This window comes from Scyliorhinus torazame, chromosome 16 (assembly GCF_047496885.1).
Source record: "Scyliorhinus torazame isolate Kashiwa2021f chromosome 16, sScyTor2.1, whole genome shotgun sequence".
Taxonomy (NCBI): Eukaryota; Metazoa; Chordata; class Chondrichthyes; order Carcharhiniformes; family Scyliorhinidae; genus Scyliorhinus; species Scyliorhinus torazame.
The window spans coordinates 112,778,257-112,802,567 of record NC_092722.1 but is presented as its reverse complement, the minus strand read 5'-3'; the positions used below and the strand labels follow the sequence as shown (position 1 = coordinate 112,802,567).

Genomic DNA, 24,311 nt, shown 5'->3' with positions numbered 1-24,311 from the left:
CTGTAGTTCCCAGGCTTATCCCTACAGCCCTTCTTAAACAAGGGCACAAAATTTGCAACCCTCCAATCTTCAGACACTCTGCTATGGCTGTCAATGATTCAAATATCTCAGCTAGGGGGCTGGTAATTTCCTCCCTAGCCTCCCACAATGTCCTGGGATATATTTAATCACGTCCTGGGGATTTATCTATCTTGGTGTGCTTTAATACCTCCAGCACCTCCTTTAATGTCCTTTTATAGGGAAGAGAATCTGCAGTCCCTATCTGGTCTGGCCTACATGTGACTCCAGACCCACAGCAATGTGTTTGACTCTTAACTACCCTCTGAAATGACCCAGCAAGCCACTCTGTTCAAAGGCAATTAAGGATGGAAAACAAATGTTAGCCCAGCCAGTGACATTCATGTCCTGGGAAAGAAGAGAAAAAGTTGATATATTATTTGCTATGATTCATCCACATCTATCGTGAAACCTGCGATAGACAGCATAGTATGAACAAATTAGATGGGCCTTGGTCTTTTATTGCTTAGCCACTACCATATTCCTAAAGAGAATTTCCAACTTGCTAGTCATTCCCAAGAGACTGAGGTAGACCAATTTTTCATTCCTCGAGTTTAAGATTCTTCCGTATCAGATTTTGGATGTAATGTTTAATCTTTTTGTCTCTGCAGCTGAGCACTATTTAACCAGCAGCAATTACATGGACTGCATTTCCTCTCTGATGGGCAGTAATGGCTGCACCCTGAATAATTCCTTCAAAGGCTCGGAATTGCCCGAACTTTTCAGCAAACTCGGTTTAGGCAAATACACGGATATCTTCCAGCAGCAAGAGGTAAGTCTGACCACATCTCATTGAATGTCAATAATATCACAACCCAGGGATGCTTGAAAACATTTTTTTTTCTTACTGCGTGCTTTGAAATAAAAGGAAATTTGTTTGTGTGGAGTGTTTTGTAAGGAACCTGGGGCGAGATTCTCCGAACCCCCGCCGGGTCGGAGAATTGCCGGGGGCTGGCGTGAATCCCGCCCCCGCCGGTTGCCGAATTCTCCGGCACCGGAGATTCGGCGGGGGTGGGAATCGCGCCGCGCCGGTTGGCGGGCCCCCCCCCCGCGGCGATTCTCCGGCACGGATGGGCCGAAGTCCCGCTGCTAGAATGCCTGTCCCACCGGTGTGGATTAAACCACCTACCTTATCGGTGGGACAAGGCGGCGCGGGCGGGCTCGGGGGTCCTGGGGGGGACGCGGGGCGATCTGACCCTGGGGGGTGCCCCCACGGTGGCCTGGCCCGCGATCGGGGCCCACCGATCCGCGGGCGGGCCTGTGCCGTGGGGGCACTCTTTTCCTTCTGCCTTCGCCACGGTTTCCACCATGGCTGAGGCGGAAGAGACTCCCTCCACAGCGCATGCGCGGGGATGCCGTGAGCGGCCGCTAACATTCCCGTGCATGCGCCGCCCGGCAATGTCATTTCTGCGCCAGCTGGCGGGGCACTTCCGCCAGCTGGCGGGGCGGAAATCAGTCCGGCGCGGGCCTAGCCCCTCAAGGTTAGGACTCGGCCGGTCAAGGGGCGGAGGATTCCGCACCTTTGGGGCGGCGCAATGCCGGACTGATTTGCGCCGTTTTTGGCGCCTGTCGGCGGACATCGCGCCGATACCGGAGAATTTCGCCCCTGATCTCGAACTGAGACATTTTCTCAGTGGTCCAATATCCTACTTTTCCCAGGGCATGCAAAGCCCCAGCTGAATGTTGACTCATTACTGTGTCTTAACTAAACCACAAAACCACGCCACTGCTGAACCAATGCAGTCTACTCTACCACATTCTAATCTTCGAGCATTGATTGAGTATCTCAGTTTAACTTGATTGGTGTTAAATTGTTGGGTAGCTTTCCACAGTGGGGTCAGGCACAGAAGAAGCTGGATTGAGGAGACACCAGTTCAGTTCATGGAAGATACCAGTGTTGTATCTTGTCAACATAAGTTGGACTTGATCCAAAGGCTCATAGGTGAAAATAGTAAACAAACCCCTTAAATCACTTTATCTTTTCCAACTCATTTCCACATGCAGTTGTGTTTTATCTGAGAGTGTACTTATCTGCACCAAACCACAAAGGTTACAGCAATACATGTTGGATACAGAGATGGAAATATATCATTTTTAACTTGATTATCTCCCAACTAGAATTGGGGTTGACTGTTCCTGACTTGTGTGGGGGACTGCTCCACACATTACCAGTGTTACGATCCTGTCGGGAACCGTTATAATGTTTAATCTGAGCACCCAATATGTTACAACTTTTTAAATAAAAACATAATTGGACAAATGAAGCTGGTTTAGCTCAGTGGGCTAGACAGCTGGTTTGTGATGCAGAACAAGGCCAGGAACATGGGTTTAATTCCCATACCAGCTTACTCGGAACAGGCGCCGGAATGTGGCGACTAAGGGCTTTTCACAGTAACTTCATACTTGTGACAATAAAAGGTTATTATTATTACTATTAACTTAACACTATGGTTTATAAAGATTAATGCTCTAAACTCGGCTCTATTCTTCAGTTTTCCTGGGACCAATCCTCAACCATCTAGAATTTACTTTAATTCTCCTTACTCTTCCAGCTAGTTCTCCGAGGTAAGATGTTATGGACTTCCTTCAATTAACTCTGGGTTTTCACCCTCCATATTTTCCTTTACTGATCTCACGACTATAGATGCCTGTTCTTTGTTCAGGTTGCCAGTAGATATCCACCTCTCTTCTCATAGCTTCCCAATATAACTATGTTGTGTGCTTTCTGCCACAACGTTCTGTGAGGGTCACAGTAGATTTCGATTGGATTGGATTAGATTTGTTTATTGTCACGTGTACCGAGGTACAGTGAAAAGTATTTTTCTGCGAGCAGCTCAACAGATCATTAAGTACATGAGAAGAAAAGGGAATAAAAGAAAATACATAATAGGGCAACACAACATATACAATGTAACTACAAAAGCACTGGCATCGGATGAAGCATACAGGGTGTAGTGTTAATGAAATCAGTCCATAAGAGGGTCATTTAGGAGTCTGGTGACAGTGGGGAAGAAGCTGTTTTTGAGTCTGTTCGTGCGTGTTCTCAGACTTCTGTATCTCCTGCCCGATGGAAGAAGTTGGAAGAGTGAGTAAGCCGGGTGGGAGGGATCTTTGATTATACTGCCCGCTTTCCCCAGGCAGCGGGAGGTGTAGATGGAGTCAATGGATGGGAGGCAGGTTCGTGTGCTGGACTGGGCGGTGTTCACGACTCTCTGAAGTTTCTTGCGGTCCTGGGCCGAGCAGTTGCCATACCAGGCTGTGATGCAGCCTGATAGGATGCTTTCTATGGTGCATCTGTAAAAGTTGGTAAGAGTCAATGTGGACATGCCGAATTTCCTTAGTTTCCTGAGGAAGTATAGGCGCTGTTGTGCTTTCTTGGTGGTAGCGTTGACGTGGGTGGACCAGGACAGATTTTTGGAGATGTGCAGCCCTAGGAATTTGAAACTGCTAATCATCTCCACCTCGGCCCCGTTGATGCTGACAGGGGTGTGTACAGTACTTTGCTTCCTGAAGTCAATTACCAGCTTCATCCTCCTTTCATCCCCACCTAGCTTCAAACTAGGCATCTACATTTTGCTCATGAAATCCAAGCAGAAAGAGAGCCCCACCCTCCTTCCATGCAGTGAACAATGAAATTAGTTTTTTCTCTTGAAATGCAGGCCAAACTAAGAACATTAAACCTTACATTGGCTATTTCAATCGAGTGAGATGTAGGGCTGGATTCTCCGTTTCAGCCGTCAAAAGGCCACACATTCACAGCCCTGCAGGGAGCCGTCGTGGAGCCCGCAGCTCCAGCTGCAGATACGGCCCCCCGCATTTCCGGGTCAGAGGCCGCGGATGCGCACAGCGGCAGCCTCCAGCGGCTGCGCCGTGCTCCATGGCGGACACAGACCACAGACCTGGACCCCTGAAATAGTGCCCCCAATCGGCCATGCGACCGACCCGGACCGCCCGCACAATAAAGGCCCAGTTCCGTATGAGCCCCCCCCCCCCGCCCTCCGATTGGCCCACCCCCCGACCATGGCGGCCACGGTCTGAGTACACCGTATTTCGAGGGCTGGAGAATTGAGGGACTGGCGCTGGTCACGATTCCATGCGTGAAACTGGATTCTCCACCCCGGCGCCGGATCTGGGGCGAAATTCTCCTACCCGCCCCGCCACATTTCTGCGCCGACCGGCCGGCGGGAGTCTCCGTAACACCGGCCGGTCAATGGGGTTTCCCATTGTGGGGCAGCCCCACGCCGTCGGTAAACCCCCGGGCGCCGGCTGAACGGAGACTCCCGCCGGCGGAGAATGACGCCCCTGATATCGGCGTCGGGGTGCGGAGAATCCAGCCCATAGTCCCCACCAAAGCACAGGTAAAACTTCCTCTGTCTGTTTCCAAAGAGAACTGACTATTTCTATCAGCACGCACTCAGATAAATTAAACAAAAAAAGCAAGCTTTCACCCTGAATCACTATCTCTATGACAATGTGACACATACAACCTGTTGCTAGTTAGAAATGCAATTTAACTACCTTTTAATGCCCACATTTTCTTGTTTCTGGGAAACCATGGGCGTCATTCTCCGACCCCCGCTCCGGCACCGGATATTCGGCGGGAATCGGGCCGCGCCGCTCGATTCTCCGGCCCGGATGGGCTGAAGTCCCGCCGATAAATTGCCTGTCCCGCCGGCGTGGATTAAACCACCTTTTGAACGGCGGGACAAGGCGGCGTGGGCGGGCTCCGGGGTCCTGGGGGGGGGGGGGCGCGGGGCAATCTGGCCCTGGGGAGTGCCCCCACGGTGGCCTGGCCCGCGATCGGGGCCCACCGATCCGCGGGCGGGCCTGTGCCGTGGGGGCACTCTTTCCCTTCCGCCTCCGCCACGGTCTCCACCATGGCGGAGGCGGAAGAGACTCCCTCCACTGCGCATGCGTGGGAAACTGTCAGCGGCCGCTGACGCTCCCGCGCATGCGCCGCCCGGGGATGTCATTTCCGCGCCAGCTGGCGGGGCAACAAAGGCCGTTTCCGCCAGCTGGCGGGGCGGAAATTCCTCCGGCTTCGACTTAGCCCCTCAATGTTGGGGCTCGGCCCCCAAAGATGCGGAGCATTCCGCACCTTTGGGGCGGCGCGATGCCCGTCTGATTGGTGCCGTTTTGGGCGCCAGTCGGCGGACATCGCGCCGTTTTGGGAGAATTTCGCCCCATGTAACTTCTTATATTTCTACAAAAGATAGGATAATGCTTGCCAGATTTACTAGAATTATAACAAAGCCAAGAGCAATCCTCCAGCTGTTTATAATCTTGCCTTACCAATTGTTGATCTCTTAAGTCAACATAATTTTTTAGTGTAATAAACTGCAAGCTTGTTCAAATTGCATTCACTTCAGGGTTGTTCATCGGTTTCTCAATCAGGTGCCATTATTTTCAGCAGTTAAGATTTTAATTCCTAAACCAAAATTTATTTTCTAAAACATAGGGACCATGAATTAGATTGTCACAACATCATGCTAAAATGAAGATATGTCAGTGGGCAGTATTTTATCATGTGTATAAGAAATCATTAAATGCAAAATGAAGCCTTAAAACTAGCAATAGGAGGAAGACAGGCATAAAAGCTGAGGAGGTATGTTTTATCCACTTCCCTCATCCTAAATGAACATAGGAACAAATAGAAATTAGGAGCAGAAGTATACAATTCAGCCCTTCTAGCCTGCTCCACCATTCAATCAGACCTTAGCTGATCTCTTCCTGGTCTCAAATCCACCTCCTTGCCTGTTCCCCACATTCCTTTGACCTGTTTTTTAATCAGAAATATATCTATCTCCTTGAAACCATTGAAGATTCAGGCACCACCGCACTATGGGCAACAAAATCCACAAATTCACCACCCTCTGCGAGAAGTAGTTCTCTGTGAACTGTGACCTCTCGTTCTGGAAGATGTATTGATTTCTTTCTTCCTTGTGACTTTGTAGATTGACCTTCAGACTTTCCTCACTCTGACTGACCAGGACTTGAAGGAGCTCGGAATTACCACATTTGGTGCCAGAAGGAAAATGCTGCTTGCAATTTCAGGTTAGTACATATTTATATTTTCAGCCAGTTGTTTGTCTTGGTTAGAGGGTAGCAAACCGAAAACAGGCAATGGAAATGGTGAAAGAAAGCAGCATCGGGGACACCAGTTTTCTGTTCCGACGTTTTGCGAGTGTCTGAATTCAACGTAAGTGGAAAGATTTGTGGGAAATGAAAAGGATTGCTCCACATATTTAAATACTGCAGCACTGCCTAAATTATACAGGGCCCTGCTCGATTTCAGTTGTTTGACATCAGTCTCAGAGATTTGGTAATTAATGACTTAATGCAGAATCTTTCCCCTTTACTAGAATTACAACACAGTCCCCTTAAGATAGGAAAACATTAAGGGCGGAATTCTCCCCCCCCCCCCCCCCCACGCCGGGTGGGAGAATCGCCCGGGCGCCACACGAGTCCCGCCACGCCGCCCCGACGCGATTCTTCCACCCCCCCCAAACCGGCCCGGCGCGAATCACGGCTGGCCCGATTCTCCGGCCCGGATGGGCGGCATGCCCAACACGACGGGTTCCCGCCGGCGCCATCCACACCTGGTCGCTGCCGGCGGGAACAGCGCGGGAATGCTGGGGGGGGGGGGGGCAGCCTGTGGGGGGGGCGAGGGTTCCTGCACCTGGGTGGGGCTCAAAAGGGGCCGGCCTCTCTGAAGGAGGACCTCCTTTCCTCCGCTGCCCCGCAAGATCGATCCGCCATCTTCTTGCGGGGCGGCCGCAGGGAGGACGGCAACCGCGCATGCGCGGGTAACATCATTTACGCGGCGCGGTCGCGTCATTTATGCGACTCCGCTTTTACGCGGCGGCAAGGCTCGGCACGCGTAAATGACGCGGCGCCGCTCCTCGCCCCCCGGGGCGGGAGAATAGGGGGCTGTGAACGGCCTCCGACGCTGGAGTGAAACATTCCAGTTTTCACTCCGGCGTCGGGATTTAGTCTCCCGATGGGAGAATTGCGCCTTAAGTGTTTCAGAGGTGTGTTGGAAAACTGATTTTTACCCCAGGCCTCGGAAGAAGATATTGGGTTAGATGACCAAAAACATGGTTAAAGAGTTGGTTTAAAAGGATCATCCTGAAAGCGGAAGGAAGGGGCGACACGGTAGCACAGTGGCTAGCACTGCTGCTTAATGGCGCCGAGGTCCTGGATTCTATCCTGACCCTTGGTCACTGTCTGTGTGGAGTTTGCACATTCTCCCCGTGTCTGCGTGAGTCTCACCCCAACAACCAAAGATGTGCAGGGTAGGTGGATTGGCCGTGCTAAATTGCCCCTTAATTGGAAAAAGATAATTGGGTACTCTAGACTTTTTTTAAATTAAAGCGGCTGGAGAGGTTTAGGGCAGGAATTCTGGAGCTGAGGGCCTGGGCAGTTAAAGGCATGGCCACGATTGGTGGGGCAATTAAAACTGAGATGATGAGAAGATCAGGATCGGAAGAGTGCAGAATCCTCAGGATATTGGTAGAGCAGGGATCTGGCATTAGGATAATCTTTATTGTCACAAGTAGGCTTACATTAACACTGCAACAAAGTTACTGCAAAAAACCCCTAGTCGCCACATACCGGCGCCTGTTCAGGTACACTGAGGGAGAATTCAGAATGTCCAAATTACCTAACAGCATGTCTTTCGGGACTTGTGGTTGGAAACCGGAGCACCCGAAGGAAACCCACGCAGACATGGGGAGAACATCCAGACTCCGCACAGACAGAGACCCAAGTGGGAATCGAACCTGGGACCCTGAAGCTGTGAAGCAACAATGCTAACCACTAGATTGTGGAGGTGAAGTAGATTGCAGAGCAAGGGAGGTGTGAGGCCATGGAACGATTTAAAAGTAGGATGGGAATTTTAAAACCGAGATGTTGATTTACGAGGAGGTAATTGAGGCTAACGAGCACAGGGATAACTGTGACACTGGACTTGCTGTGAGTTAAGACACAGGCAGCAAATGGATGACCTCAAGCTTACAAAGTGTAGAAGACGGGAAACTGGGGCGAAATTCTCCCGAACGGCGCGATGTCCGCATCTTTGGGGGCCGAGCCCCAACATTGAGGGGCTAGGCCGGCGTCGGAGGACTTTCCACCCCGCCAGCTGGCGGAAACGGCCTTTGTTGCCCCGCCAGCTGGCGCGGAAATGACATCTCCGGGCGGCGCATGCGCGGAGGGAGTCTCGTCCGTCTCCGCCATGGTGGAGACCATGGCGGAGGCGGAAGGGAAAGAGTGCCCCCACGGCACAGGCCCGCCCGCGGATCGGTGGGCCCCGATCGCGGGCCAGGCCACCGTGGGAGCACCCCCCGGGGCCAGATCACCCCGCGCCCCCCCCCCCCCAGGACCCCGGAGCCCGCCCACGCCGCCTTGTCCCACCGTTCAAAAGGTGGTTTAATCCACGCCGGCGGGACAGGCAATTTATCGGCGGGACTTCGGCCCATCCGGGCCGGAGAATCCAGCGGGGGGTCCGCCAACCGGTGCGGCCCGATTCCCGCCCCCGCCGAATATCCGGTGCCGGAGACTTCGGCAACCGGCAGGGGCGGGGTTCACGGCGGCGGGGGCGGGGTTCACGCCAGCCCCCGGCGATTCTCCAACCCGGCGGGGGGTCGGAGAATGACGCCCCTGGTCAGGAGAGCATTGGAATAGTCAAGTCTTGAGGTAACGAGTATGAAATGATTGTTTCAACAGCAGATGAAGTGAGATGAGGTAGAATTGGGTGACATTACAGAAATGGAAATAGGTGGTCATGGCGATGGCATGGATATGTGATCAGAAGCTAATTTTGGGATCAAATATCATACCAAGGCTGCAAAAGGCTTCACCGAGTCTTAGGCAGTTGCTGAGGAGAGGAATGAAGTTGGTGACTGGGGAGCAGAGTCTTCAGTGGGGTCTGAAATTGATGCCTTCAGCCTTCCCAATGATTAGTTGAGGAAATCTGTGCTCCTCTGTACTGGGTACATGAAACCCAGTGATTAAAAATGACCTAATACACACCTGCTTTTGCAGTTGTATTTGAGAGAGATATACTGAGTAACATTCTTTGTGTGGTTTGTTTCAGAACTATTTTCTGCTTGGCTGATCTAATATGTGAAACCCTGTTTATGGTCAAGCGGAGAGTGATCGTATGTTCCACATACACTGGCTGAAAAATCAGTTTCACAACCACCTACAGGTGTTAGACATGTCAGAAAATGTGACTTGAAGCTCAAGTCATATTTACTCTGAGTAAACAGAGTTATAGAGCTTTAAACATGGAAATGTAATGATTAAAACAGAGATGTGTGACTCCACCATTATGAGGAAGTGAAGACTCTTGCATTCTCCCTGACACCGCCTGTTATTTGACTGATTACAAGCTTAAGTTATGTTATCTTCTTATCAAAACACATAAGGGGTGATTCTCCATGGATACTTTCAGCGCCATAGAGCATTTGAGCTGGCTAAGATGGAGTTCAGAGCCGAAAAACCAGTCTACCTGTGTTTAGTGCAAGATGTCATCTTGGTAAAGGGATTGAAGCCTGGGCTAGGAATGTCTGCCCAGAGGATTTGGCCTGTATCTCTTAATATAGAACATAGAACATACAGTGCAGAAGGAGGCCATTCGGCCGATCGAGTTTGCACCGATCCACTTAAGCCCTCACTTCCACCCTATCCCCGTAACCCAATAACCCCTTGTAACCTTTTTTTGGACACTAAGGGCAATTTAGCATGGCCAATCCACCAATATCTGCATGTCTTTGGACTGTGGGAGGAAACCAGAGCACCCGGAGGAAACCCACGCAGACACTGGGAGAACGTGCAGATATTTGCTTAACAAAAATCTATCTATCTCAGATTTTAAATTTAACAACTGTTCTAGCTTCAACTGCTGTTTGTGGGAGAGAGTTCCAAACACCTGTCCTGAACAATCTAGCCCCATACAATCAGCATTTGAGTGCAGGCCGGCAGATGTCTGGTTTAGCAACACTGGGCAGCTTCATATCATGGTGATCCTCAATGAAGCCCAACATTGCATTCTAAAACTAAATTAGCACAGCACCCATTTACTGCTTTTTTCCACCGTTTCACCAAAATAACCCCCATTGAACATCGAACATTACAGCGCAGTACAGGCCCTTCGGCCCTCGATGTTGCACCGACCTGTAAAACCACTCTAAAGTCCATCTACACTATTCCCTTATCGTCCATATGTCTATCCAATGACCATTTGAATGCCCTTAGTGTTGGCGAGTCCACTACTGTTGCAGGCAGGGCATTCCACGTCCTTACTACTCTCTTGAGTAAAGAACCTACCTCTGACATCTGTCTTATATCTATCTCCCCTCAATTTAAAGCTATGTCCCCTCGTGCTAGACATCACCATCCGAGGAAGAAGGCTCCACTGTCCACCCTATCCAATCCTCTGATCATCTTGTATGCCTCAATTAAGTCACCTCTTAAACTTCTTCTCTCTAACGAAAACAGCCTCAAGTCCCTCAGCCTTTCCTCATAGGATCTTCCTTCCATACCAGGTAACATTCTGGTAAATCTCCTCTGCATCCTTTCCAATACTTCCACATCTTTCCTATAATGCGGCGACCAGAATTGCACGCAATACTCCAAATGCGGCCACACCAGAGTTTTGTACAGCTGCAGCATGACCTCATGGCTCCGAAACTCAATCCCTCTACCAATAAAAGCTAACACACCGTACACCTTCTTAACAACCCTCTCAACCTGGGTGGCAACTTTCAAGGATCTATGTACATGGACACCGAGATCTCTCTGCTCATCCGCACTGCCAAGAATCTTACCATTAGTCCTGTACTCTGTCTTCCTGTTATTCCTTCCAAAATGAATAACCTCACACTTTTCTGCATTAAACTCCATGTGCCACCTCTCAGCCCAGCGCTGCAGCTTATCTATGTCCCTCTGTAACTTGTAACATCCTTCCGCAGTGTCCACAACTGCACCGACTTTAGTGTCATCTGCAAATTTACTCACCCATCATTCTACACCCTCCTCCAGGTCATTTATAAAAATGACAAACAGCAGTGGCCCCAAAACAGATCCTTGTAGTACACTAGTAATTGTATAAAATCAGGAGTAGGTTTTTCAACCTGGTCTGCCTGCTCCCTATTCAATTAGACAATGGGCCTATCTGTACCTTATGTTATGGGCGAGGCGTTTTCAGAACCCCAAAATGTATCATGGAGTTCAGCCAACCTCTCCCTTTAATGTATTTGTTGCTTTTCCGAGCACACGGCTTGTTCCCTAGGCGTGGGATTACAATTATGGACACGTGGGTTTTTAAACACAAAACAATGTTTATTCCATGAACTCAACTTAACATCTTAAATAAACATTGGATCTCTTAACACCCCTTACTTCAAAGGTAACTCAGAAAATATTGCAACAGTAAATAATTCCTAAAAATGTTCCTTCAAACTTCCAAGAGACTTAACACCTTTAAACAGAATCACATCAGGTTAAAGGCTTTACTATTATGAGTTTAAATCACCCAAATGATCCAGAGATAGTCTTTCATGGCAGAGATCCAGCTCACTGCAAAACACACACACACCCAGCTCTTTTCCTCCAAACTGAAAACTAAACTGCAAAATGGCTGATCTAAAGCCCAGCTTCACCCACTCTCTGACATCACTGTTTTCTTAAAGGTACATTGCTTAAACATCCATGTCTTAAAGGTACTCTCACATGACACCTCCCCCCAAGGAAAAAAAACCCATCAACTTCAAGATGGTTTCATTTTTTACTTTTGCACCATCCGAGGAGACAGAAGAGCTCTTACGTGACTGCTTAGAGACAGTGGACTGGTCCATATTTAAGAACTCAGCGACCAACTTAAATGAGTATGCCACCACCGTCACAGACTTCATCAGCAAATGCGTGGATGACTGCGTGCCAAAGAAAGCAGTACGTGCGTTCCCCAACCGGAAAACATGGCTCAATCGCGAGATTGACTCCCTACTGAAGGACAGATCTGAGGCGTTCAAGGCAGACGACCCTGACCTATACAAGAAATCCAGGTATGACCTCCGCAAAGCCATCCGGAATGCCAAGAGAGAATATCAAACCAAGCTAGAGTCACAGACAGACTCTCGGCGGTTGTGGCAAGGACTAAACAACATAACGGGCTACAAAGCGAAGCCGAACAGTATCTCTGGCAGCAGCGCACCACTCCCCGATGAACTCAATGCATTCTATGCTCGGTTCGAGCAGGTAACCAACAATCCGCTGGCGAGTGCCCCAGCAGCCCATAATTCACCCATACCCACCATCACAGCTTCCGAACTCAGATTGGCCTTCCTGAAAATGAACCCTCGGAAGGCGACAGGCCCAGACGGGATCCCTGGTCGTGCACTCAGAGCCTGCGCGGACCAGCTGGCAGAGGTATTCACGGACATCTTTAACCTGTCCCTACTCCACTCCGAGGTCCCCACCTGCTTCAAGGAGACCACCATCATACCGGTACCAAAGAAGAACCAGGAAACGTGCCTCAATGACTACAGACCAGTGGCCCTGACTTCAGTCGTAATGAAGTGCTTCGCGAGGTTGATCATGAGGCGCATTACCTCCATACTCCCAGAACGCCTTGATCCACAGCAATTCGCATACCGCTGCAACCGGTCCACATCAGACACCATTTCCCTGGCCCTACACTCATCCCTCGAGCATTCCGAAAACAAGGACTCCTACATTAGACTCCTATTTATTGACTACAGCTCCGCCTTCAACACCATAATCCCAGCCAAGCTCATATCAAAGCTCCAAAACCTAGGACTTGGCTCCCCACTCTGCAACTGGATCCTCGATTTTCTGACCAACAGACCACAATCAGTAAGAATGAACAACAACACCTCCTCCACAATAGTCCTCAACACCGGCGCCCCGCAAGGCTGCGTACTTAGCCCCCTACTCTACTCCCTGTACACACACGACTGCGTGGCAAAACTTGGTTCCAACTCCATCTACAAGTTTGCTGACGATACGACCATAGTGGGCCGGATCTCGAATAACGACGAGTCCGAATACAGGAGGGAGATAGAGAACCTAGTGGAGTGGTGTAGCGACAACAATCTCTCCCTCAATGCCAGCAAAACTAAAGAGCTGGTAATTGACTTCAGGAAGCAAAGTACTGTACACACCCCTGTCAGCATCAACGGGGCCGAGGTAGAGATGGTTAGCAGTTTCAAATTCCTAGGGGTGCACATCTCCAAAAATCTGTCCTGGTCCACCCACGTCGACGCTACCACCAAGAAAGCATAACAGCGCCTATACTTCCTCAGGAAACTAAGGAAATTCGGCATGTCCACATTGACTCTTACCAACTTTTACAGATGCACCATAGAAAGCATCCTATCAGGCTGCATCACAGCCTGGTATGGCAACTGCTCGGCCCAGGACCGCAAGAAACTTCAGAGAGTCGTGAACACCGCCCAGTCCATCACACGAACCTGCCTCCCATCCATTGACTCCATCTACACCTCCCGCTGCCTGGGGAAAGCGGGCAGTATAATCAAAGATCCCTCCCACCCGGCTTACTCACTCTTCCAACTTCTTCCATCGGGCAGGAGATACAGAAGTCTGAGAACACGCACGAACAGACTCAAAAACAGCTTCTTCCCCACTGTCACCAGACTCCTAAATGACCCTCTTATGGACTGATTTCATTAACACTACACCCTGTATGCTTCATCCGATGCCAGTGCTTTTGTAGTTACATTGTATATGTTGTGTTGCCCTATTATGTATTTTCTTTTATTCCCTTTTCTTCTCATGTACTTAATGATCTGTTGAGCTGCTCGCAGAAAAATACTTTACTGTACCTCGGTACACGTGACAATAAACAAATCTAATCCAATCCACTAAGAAATGTACACAGTAAATATACCTTTTCGTTTTAAAAAAAAAAACAACACATGCAAACAGGTATAATAATATAGTCCATTTTTGTTTGTTCTTCTTCCTCCAACCAAAATCCTTCTCGATTGACAGTCTCTTTGAACAAAGTCTCTGCACGATCCATCCATTCCTCTACTCCTCGGCATTTCTCTTCAGAATCAGGGGCGTCATTCTCCGACCCCCCGCCGGGTCGGAGAATGGCCGTTGGCCGCCGTGAATCCCGCCCCCGCCGAAGTCTCCGGTACCGGAGATTGGGCGGGGGCGGGAATCGGTCTGCGCCGGTTGGCGGGACCCCCCGCTCAATTCTCCGGCCCAGATGGGCCGAAGTCCCGCCCAGAAATTGCCTGTCCCGCCGACGTAAATCAAAGCTGGTATTTACCGGCGGGACCAGGCGGCGTGGGCGGGCTCCGGGGTCCTGGGGGGGGCGCGGGCGATCTGACCCCGGGGGTGCCCCCACGGTGGCCTGGCCCGCGATCGGGGCCCACCGATCCGCGGGCGGGCCTGTGCCGTGGGGGCACTCTTTCCCTTCCGCCTCCGCCACGGTCTCCACCATGGCGGAGGCGGAAGAGACTCTCCCCACTGCGCATGCGCGGGAAACTGTCAGCGGCCGCTGACGCTCCCGCGCATGCGCCGCATTTCCGCGCCAGCAGGCGGGGCAACAAACGCCATTTCCGCCAGCTGGCGGGGCGGAAATCCCTCCGGCGTTGGCCTAGCCCCTCAATATTGGGGCTCGGCCCCCAAAGATGCGGAGCATTCCGCACCTTTGGACCGGCGCGATGCCCGTCTGATTGGCGCCGTTTTTGGCGCCAGTCGGCGGACATCGCGCCGTTGGGGGAGAATTTCGCCCCAGATACTTTAGTTCAATCTGACCACAGAGTCCCTTGCAATTCTCCAATACAGGAGCATTGGTGATCACAGCTTTCAAGCAGCCAAATGCCTGTTGAAAGTCCGCTGTCCGTTGAATTTTTTTAGGTTTCTTTAGCAAGTTCATCAGTGGAGTAATCACGCCACAAAACCTTTACACAACTGTTCGATCAAATTCATTCATGCTAGGAGATCGTATTATTTCCCTTCGTCTTGAGGGTATCGGAAACTCCGCAAGGAAAGTGATTCGGGCTTCTCCAAATTCATTTTCGGCTAGGTTCATCACCAAACCCGCTCCTGAAGTCGATCGAAGAACTCCATACGATGTTTTAAAGGTTCTTTCCATGTCCGGAAGTTGGAAATAAAAGCAGATTGTCCCACTTTCTCAATGCAATCTTTCAATGGTGGGACAGGATAAGAGTCCGTTCTTGTAACTGCATTCACCTTTCTATAGTCCACACACAACCATTGGGTCCCGCCTGGTTTAGATACCATCACTATGGGTGACCTCCATTGGCTGCAACCCACTTCAATTATGCCATTCTTCAGCATACTCTCAATTTCTCTGTTAACCTGTACCAATTTTAAAGGATTAAGTCTATATGGATGTTGTTTGATAGGAACAGCATTTCCCACATCTACATCATGTATAGCCATTTTAGGACTTCCCAATTTATCTCTACAAACTTGCCCATGTGATATCAATAACTCTTTCAGATCAGTTTGTTTTTCCTCTAGAAGGTAACTTAACAATTCTTCCCAATTTTTCAGAACATCCTCATTTTCCAATTTAATTTGAAGTATGTCAAATTCACAGTCATCTGGATTTGGGTCGTCACTTTGAGTTAGAATCATCAACACCTCCTTTTTCTCTCCTTCCCTTTCAAAGTATCTTTTAAGCATATTCACATGACACACTCGGTGAGTCTTCCTTCTAACTGGTGTTTTTACCACATAATTCACCTCACTTAATTTTCTTTCAATCTGATACGGTCCACAAAACCTAGCTTTTAAAGGCTCCCCCACCACTGGTAACAACACTAAAACTTTATTCCCACTGGCAAAACTACGAACTTTGGATTTCTTGTCCGCTACCCGTTTCATCACATTTTGTGCAACTTTCAAATGTTGTCTAGCCAATTCACCTGCTCTATTTAATCGTTCCCTAAAATTTGACACATAATCCAACAGTGTAATTTCCGATTTCTCACCCACCAATTTTTCCTTAGTCAATTTAAGTGGTCCTCTTACCTCATGGCCAAAAATTAGTTCAAAAGGACTAAATTTGGTAGACTCATTAGGTGCATCCCTAATTGCAAACAATACGAAACGAATTCCTTTATCCCAGTCCTCTGAATAATCTTGACAATACGCCCTCAACATTGTCTTTAATGTCTGATGCCGCCTTTCTAACTGCGATTCTGGGTGGTATGCAGTTTTTAATTGTTTTATTCCTAAGCTATCCATAACTTCTTTGAATAACTTTGAAATAAAATTCGTTCCTTGATCCGATTGAATTTCTGTGGGTAGTCCATATCTAGTAAAGAATTTAAGTAACTCCTCCACAATCCTTTTAGCTGTAATATAACATACTGAAATGGCATCTGGAAACCTAGTAGACACATCCATTACAGTCAAAAGATATTGATTCCCACTTTTTGTTTTAGGAAGCGGCCCTACACAATCGATTAGGACCCTTGTAAAAGGTTCCTGAGATGCTGGAATGGGTATTAAGGGTGCTGGTTTTATCACTGCTTGAGGTTTCCCTATCACTTGACATGTGTGACATGATTGACAACATTTAACTACATCTTTATGTCGTCCAGGCCAATAAAAATGTTTCTGGATTTTAGCTTGAGTTTTCCTTATTCCCAAATGACCTCCCACTGGTACCACATGTGCAACTCGCAACACCTCCTTTCTATACCCTACTGGCAATACTACTTGATGAACGTCTGCCCACTTTTCATCTGCCTGCATATGTACAGGTCTCCATTTTCTCATCAAGACATCATTTTTACGGTAATAACACTCTGGTATACTCTCAGATTCCTCTTCCGTATATGCTTTCTGATATATCCGTTTTATTTCTCCATCTTTCTGTTGTAACTCAGCCAATTTTCCTGAACTAAAAATATCCGCCTCATCCTCCACCTGTTGTTCTTTTTCAACCATCTGATCAAAAATTGTTTGATAATTGCACTTCAACTTCATCTTCACTCGTTGATTTCTCCTCGTCTTAACCTGTGACTTTGCGACTTTGTTACTATACAATCCGGAAAAATCCCAGGATATTCGTCCTTCAACCCTTCAGTTGTCTGATTTTCCACTGGCTGATCAACCACAGTAGGCATCACTCCCACCTGCGATCCAGCTATATCATTACCCAAGATAAACTGTATTCCTGGACAAGATAGTTTATCTATTACTCCTACTACCACTTCACCACTCTTCACTAGACTTTCCAACCTTACCTTATATAATGGAACGCTACTCCTCTCACCCTGAATTCCACATATCACCACCTTTTCTGGCAACATTCTTCCCAAACTACATAATTCCTCATCTCTTACCATTAAAGATTGACTAGCCCCTGTATCTCTTAAAATTGTGACTTCTTTACCTGCTCCTCCTGATACACGAGTAAACTTTATCCACACAAGTAAATTCTTTCAAGACATCTGGCACCTTCTTAACAATTACTTCTTGAACAGGCTATACAATCGTTTGCACCTCCTTCGCTTCCCTTGGGCCTTCCTTCCACTCTAACAAACCCCACTGTCTTATCCTGTTTTACCACATCAGCCTTCCCAGTGCATTTCTTCAACCACCAACACTGTGACTTTACATGGCCTAGTTTATTACAGTAAAAACATTTGAAACTTTTCATTTCTTTTCCACCCTCCTGGATTTCATTTTTCATCTGAGGTACACTCTCTTTATTGTCTCCCATCAGATCACCTTTACCTTTACCACTTGAGTATTTCTCATGTCCCCAGTTTCTATCCCTCACCGGCTGAAACTGATGTCTGAAACCAATCTTTCATTTATGAACTAATTCATAATCATTTGCCATTTCCGCTGCTAATCTTGCAGTTTTAACCCTCTGTTCTTCCACATGAGTTCTCACTCCATCAGGAATTGAATTTTTAAACTCCTCCAAAAGTATAATTTCTCTGAGAGCTTCATACGTTTGGTCTATTTTCAAAGCCCTTATCCACCTATCAAAATTACTCTGTTTGAGCCTTTCAAACTCCATGTATGTTTGACCAAATTCTTTCCTTAAATTTCTAAACCTTTGTCTGTAAGCTTCAGGCACTAGCTCATATGCACTTAAGATGGACTTCTTCACCTCCTCATATGTTTCAGATACCTCCTCCGGTAGTGATGCAAACACTTCACTAGCTCTACCTACCAGCTTTGTTTGAGTCAGTAACACCCACATGTCCGGTGGCCATTTTATCTGTTTAGCTACCTTCTCAAATGAAATGAAAAAGGCTTCCACTTCCTTCTCGTCAAACCTTGCAATGCTTGGACATATTTAAATAGATTCCCACCAAGCAGGAGTAGGCCATTCAGCCCCTCGAGCATGCTCCGCCATTCAGTAAGACCATGGCTGATCTGATTGTAACCTCAACCTCACATTCCAGCCATCACACTGCTGACTTGTGCCTTGTAGACAGTCAAGAGACTTTGGGTTTAGAGTTGAGCCAATCGATGCAGAATATCCAGCCTCTGACCTACTCTACCAGCCAAAGGAGTTATGCAGCTAGTACAATTGAGTTAAAGTCAATGATAACTCTGATGGTATTTATTTGGTAATGATGCCATTGAATGTCATGGGGATATTACATTTTATCTTGCAGAAGCTATTTATTGACTTGCTCTTCTGTGGTGTAAGCGTTAATTGCCATTTTGCCCAAACCTGAACGTTTTTGTCTTGCTGCATTCAGGACCAGTAAGCAAAGCAAACTGAGTAACACATTGTTGCATTGTGGTACCCAGCATTCAAGTTATACATGTAACTATTATAATTAAACTAGAGCCTTACTTCTGATGCTTGGGCCTCAAGAGACGATGAACATTGTTTTCCCCTTTTTTGCTCCCTTTTCAGAATTGAACAAAAACTGTCGAAAGCCTTTTCAGCCTCCACACATTCGCTCAACGTTTCTAGAAGGTGGCGCAAGCGGCCGATTACCACGGCAATATCACTCTGACATAGCCAGCATCAGTGGTCGGTGGTAGCCGTGAACTGGAACTTGCTGGCCCGAATGAGGCAAGCTGGCACAACCTGCCATGCCACGTTAACCCTGTGGAAAGCATTTACTGCACAGAGCCTTTGGTCTTTTCAGAGTTTGGATTACAAGAATCAAAATTGCTTTGATACTGTGCAAATAATTGTGCCAAAATTGGGCCAACAATGTGTATTCCTTGGTTGCCTTTTGCTGTTTCACCAAATATGATACTAATCTATATGCAGACCAGAGAACAACAAGACCGTTAACACTAACTTTCTGGCTTAATATTATTTATTAGGAAACAAAAACTTAATGATGCACTGAAATGTTAGGTTCTATGGTAGAATTAAACCCGAACCACTAACCCAAGTGCATTGTGGGTGCCTTTTGTAATGAGAGGGTAAGATGTATTGTACTGCTGAGTAGATGACTTAAATGTAATTGCCTCTGCACTTTACATGTCCTGGTTTTCTAGACCTGTGGAAATGTGTTTTCGTTTCTCTGGTCTTCATATACAACAAATGTATTGTTAGCAGGGTTGAGGAAATGGAGCGGGTGTCTCATGGGACTTGAGTGAAGCTAGCTTCCTTCCTCGAGGTGTATAATTATTTTACAGTGAGGCTTGGGACTACAGTCGCCTGACAACCTCACTCTCTCGCTACCCCCCCCCTCCAATAAAACCAAATGCAGATACTGAAACAATGTCTAAATACAGTGATGGAATCTGATTGTATTTTACTGCCATCGTAAACACCTTTACAGTATTCAATATGCTGGTTTTCGATCCAACAAAGCTTGTAAAAACATAACTTTTTACATGTTTGTTGAATTCAGTTCTTTTGTAGAATCTAAGCCACAGAAACTGGCCATTTGATCCAACTGGTCTTTGCTGTTGTTAATGCTCCACACGAGCCTTTTCCCACCCCTCGTCACCCTAACCATATTGGCGTAACCTCCAATATCTTTCTTCCTTGTGTGCTTCCACATAAAATGCATCTGTGCTATACACCTCAACTACTCCCTGTGGTAGTGAGTTTCATATGTTGCTGGTGCACTAAGTGCAGTCCATTTCAGTTCTCATTCTCTGCCCCTATCCTCCCCCCCCACCCCCCTCTCTCCTCCTCATGACCCCAACTGAAGCCTATGCTATTTCAATTTTACAATCACTTGGAAGCAAAGGTGCCGAGCTCCCACTCTGGAGATAGAGAGGAATCTTTCAATGGGTGCTCAAACTCATTGTCTTCAGAGTTTGGAAATCGATTTCCTTCTTGTTCTCTCATTTTCTACCACCTTTTAGGTGACGATGTTTCTCCTATTGGATTCATCTGATTTATTATTCATTCACAATTCTTCAAGTTCCCAACGACTGGGCCTGCAGCATTGTCTAAGCTGGAACAATTTCAGTGGCATAATGTTTTTGGAGGGCATCATGCAATTGTGCGGGTGTGCCAGCACTAGAACCTCTACATTGGTAATGTGAAACCCAAGAATGAATGTCTGTTTTTGAGAAGCTTTCCTCTGCAAATTGAGATAGAGCTGAAATGGACGTGTGACCAGTTGATATTGGCAAAATGTCTACCTTCGTTTTCTTGCAAAGTTTATTTTAAAGAAAACAAAGATAATATGTCGGTTTATGGGTGTACTTGGCATCGGCCAAGGTCTGAAGCTGAAACAGATGGCTCTGAATAGCCCGCATGTTTATCTGGAAACTTCTGTCTTAGTTCAGTTTTGAGAGTCGTTCTTATTACCACATGAAAGTGTTTTTATTTGTGGAGGTTTTTTTTGCTGTTGAATCATATTAACAGAGATAGACGGGAAAAGCCTCCGGTTTATCCAGATTGTCCCAAGCAAGTGCGCAGCCCTGTGTGTCACAACATATTCATTCACTCCAGATAAAGAAACCGAGCCATCTGGGAAATTAATTTCCAATCCCCTTCAGCGTAGAAAGCTAGTCTGCGCCTGATGGATGTTGTACAATGTGGCAGCCTGTTCCCATAGGCCCACTGGTTCCCTGGATGACCCCCACACATCATGTTCTCCTTCTTGGAGAACTAGACAATCTCAGCAGCCCATTTGACACAGAACTGCCATTGATTATGTTTTGTATGTGGTGATCTTTTCCCCAGTCAGAAAGGCTTCAGTCGTCACTTGAAGCGGTTCAGGGAATCACTGTCCACTGCACAATCTGGCAGCCTGTTCCCATAGGCCCACCGGTTCCCTGGATGGCCCCAACACATCATGTTCTCAATCCTGGAGGACTGGGCAATTTCGACACCCCATTTGACAGCAGACCTGTCACGGATGATGTTTTGTGATGAACTGATAAGTAGTGATGTTGATGAGTGCAGTTAATTTCATTTTCCTTCTCTTTCCCCCCCCCTCCCCAACTCTCTTCCTTGCCTCCTCATGACCCCAACTGAAGACCACGCTTCCTCAGTTTTGCAACTGGTTAGAGAAGGTGACAAACTCCCACACTGGAGACAGAGAAGCCTTTCATTGAGTTCTCAAACTCTCTGTCTTCAGAGTTTGAAAATCAATTTCCTCATGGTTCTCTCCTTCTCTAAGACCATCTTCAGTGCTCCTCACTTTAGTTACGCCCTGTAACCCTCAGAAATCCACAGACAATGCAAGCTTTCTATTTTCCTATTTTTCTTTTGCTCTCGATCTTCCATTGGAAGCTTAGCTCCTGAATTTTTCCTTTTGCTCTTGTCTCCACGTGCAGTTCTCCCAATACAATTAGCAAGCCCAAAGGAGTTTGAAGAATTAAGTATCACAATGTTTATGCTGGATCTATGAAGGTTTTTTGTTGAAATGAAGAAAATCCCAAAGTGCCTACATGTTCTGCTACCCAGTTATATTGATGTCCATGTCTATATTGTCCTGTTCTGCCGGAACAGGGTGAGCTATAGAGTCACTGACCAGTACTTAGGAGTAAGGACTTTAAAGATGTAAACCGCCATATGAAGTGTTCTGCGTAGCCAGCATAAGGTAAACACCACTTTTGCTGCATGAGTGAAGTTAATTATAAAGAAATATGTGAATAGTTTAATATTGTTTTCTACTTTCAGTGGCAATTGTGCATATGGTCTGTGTAGGTAATTGCTCGATGAATCGAAAACAAATTTGCACACTCAAAGGGAAGAGGTTATGTTTTGTCACTTTTATATATAAAATGTAGTTTTGTGATTTGTTCTTTCTCAATTATTAGCCACTAAGAGGAAATCCGGTTTTGTGAAGCCCTCTAAAATTTTTTTTAAAGTCGATGGTATATATGTGTGTGTACACCAAAGTGAAGGCTCTTCAGTTTATGGAAGCTAAACTGAAAGAATATTCTTTACGAAACACTGGACGAATACTCACTTGTCTCAAGTGTGAGGAGGTGCCATGCTAACTTGTGTAGACTAACATCGAGGTCCTAGGACTATCTAATGGACAAAGCTGTTTGATTATCATCTTAAGTTAGAGGTTAAGAATAACTCAGTGCTTTGAGTGATTACTTATCTGTAAATATAGCACAGATGTTTATTTTCAGTGCGTGTTTGGGGGGGGGGGGGGGGGATTTGATGACCTTTTCATGATTTTCGATTCAAATGATATTGTTGATAGATGAGCTTTAAGAAAGGGAATTTTTGACACAATTTTACATTGTATTAAAAGATAATTTTCTATATCCTTTTCTATGGTCTGTTGTGTAAATATATTTTGCATCTGCACAAGAGTCAAACAAGCAGGTTGAAGTCATGGTATTGCAACAATTCCCTCCCAACTTATCTGAATATGTCTATTGGGACCTCGGCTGGTGAAAGACCGCTGTTGTTCAAAGTTTATTTTGTTGCTTATCACGTGTGACAACTTAGCAGCAAACGTTATCATCTGATGCTTCAACTGCCAAGCAATAAATTCCTTTGTTTCGAAACAATATATGGTGAGTGAAAGAAAGAAAGTGAGAGAATGTGCATTTTTGTGACGTGACATTGCTTGGATAGTTTTTTCCGCCAGAACATTCAATGACCTATTGTAGTTGGAGAGGTGGCCCATTTCTTACGGTACTTTGTATGAAACTGAGCAATTTTGATTTTGTATGACAGTAGGATCTGCTGCTTGGTCGCGATTACATGGTTTGTCCGTTTGTATTTTTCTTTACATTCTTGTTGCACGTGCTGCTTTCTATTTCAAGTTTCTTTCATCTGCCCCTTGTGGACCAGTGCATCCAATCCTCATTTATATGTCGGCTGGTAGCAATATAGGGGATGTAGTGGCCTAGTGCTAAAGTAGTAATCCTGAGGCCCATGTTAATGCTGGGGTCAGTGGTTCAAAATCCACAATGGCAGCTGTGGAATTTAAATTCACCTCATAAATCTGGAATATAAAGCTAGTTTTAGTAATGGTGGACAATTAAACTATTGTTGATTTATGTAAATACCCATCTGGCTCAATAATGCCCTACAGGGAAGGAAATGCTGTCCTTACCTGGCCAACATGTGACTTCAGGCCCACAGCAATGTGTTTGACTGTCGGCTGAAATGGCCGAGTAAATTGCATCAAACCACCACAAAGTCAAAAAGGAATGAAAATGAGTGGGCCACCCGGCATCGGCCTAGGCACTGGAAACGACAACGGCAAACCCAGCCCTGTCAACCCTGAAAGGTCCTCCTTGCTGGCACCTGAGGCTTGTGCCAAAATTGGGAGAGTTGTTCCATTGATTGGTCAAGCAACACCTGCTGTAGTCATACTCATAGAATCATACCTTACAGATGATGTCCGAGACAACACCATCAGTATCCCTGGGTATGTCCTGTCCCACCAACAGGACGGACCTGCCAGAGGTGGTGGCACAGTGGTATACAGTCAAGAGAGAATTGATCTGGGAGTCCTCAACATTGCAGAACCCATGAAGTCTCGTGGCATCAAGTCATATATGGGCATGGAAACCTCCGGTTGGTTACCAGCTAATGTCCCCTCTAGTGCTCCTCCATGTTGAATACCACTTGGATGAAGCACTGAGGGTGGCAAGGGTGCAGAATGTACTCTGGGTGGGAGAATTCGATATCAATCACCAAGACTGGCTCGATAGCTGCATGGCTGACTGAGCTGGCCAAGTCCTAAAGGACTGGATCTGCGACAGATGGTGAGGGAGCCAACAAGAGGGAAAAAACTTACTTGACCTCACCCTCACCAACCTACCTGTCACAGATTCATCTGTCTATGACA

General features: G+C 47.0%; 1 protein-coding gene across 2 annotated transcripts; it reads left to right on the top strand.

The window, feature by feature from the left end:
- The first annotated feature begins 214 nt into the window (after positions 1-214).
- On the top strand, positions 215-22,770 carry LOC140393003 (protein bicaudal C homolog 1-B-like). Of its 2 annotated transcripts, none has more exons than XM_072478913.1 (3): positions 215-829; positions 6,012-6,111; positions 9,152-9,342. In XM_072478913.1, the coding sequence occupies exons 1-3, from the start codon at positions 644-646 to the stop codon at positions 9,175-9,177; spliced, it is 312 nt and encodes a 103-aa protein (XP_072335014.1). In that variant the 5' UTR covers positions 215-643; the 3' UTR covers positions 9,178-9,342. The 2 variants fall into 2 exon arrangements, with proteins under 2 accessions (XP_072335014.1, XP_072335013.1); XM_072478912.1 differs by lacking the exon at positions 9,152-9,342 and adding an exon at positions 18,977-22,770 and having other exon boundaries at positions 225-829.
- The last annotated feature ends 1,541 nt before the right edge of the window (positions 22,771-24,311 follow it).

Coding starts and splice junctions, on each gene's coding strand:
- LOC140393003 (XM_072478912.1), top strand. CDS start 644: ATGTTTAATCTTTTTGTCTCTGCAGCTGAGCACTATTTAACCAGCAGC. Junction 830..6,011: donor ATATCTTCCAGCAGCAAGAG/GTAAGTCTGACC, acceptor GTGACTTTGTAG/ATTGACCTTCAGACTTTCCT. Junction 6,112..18,976: donor AATGCTGCTTGCAATTTCAG/GTTAGTACATAT, acceptor CTCCCTTTTCAG/AATTGAACAAAAACTGTCGA.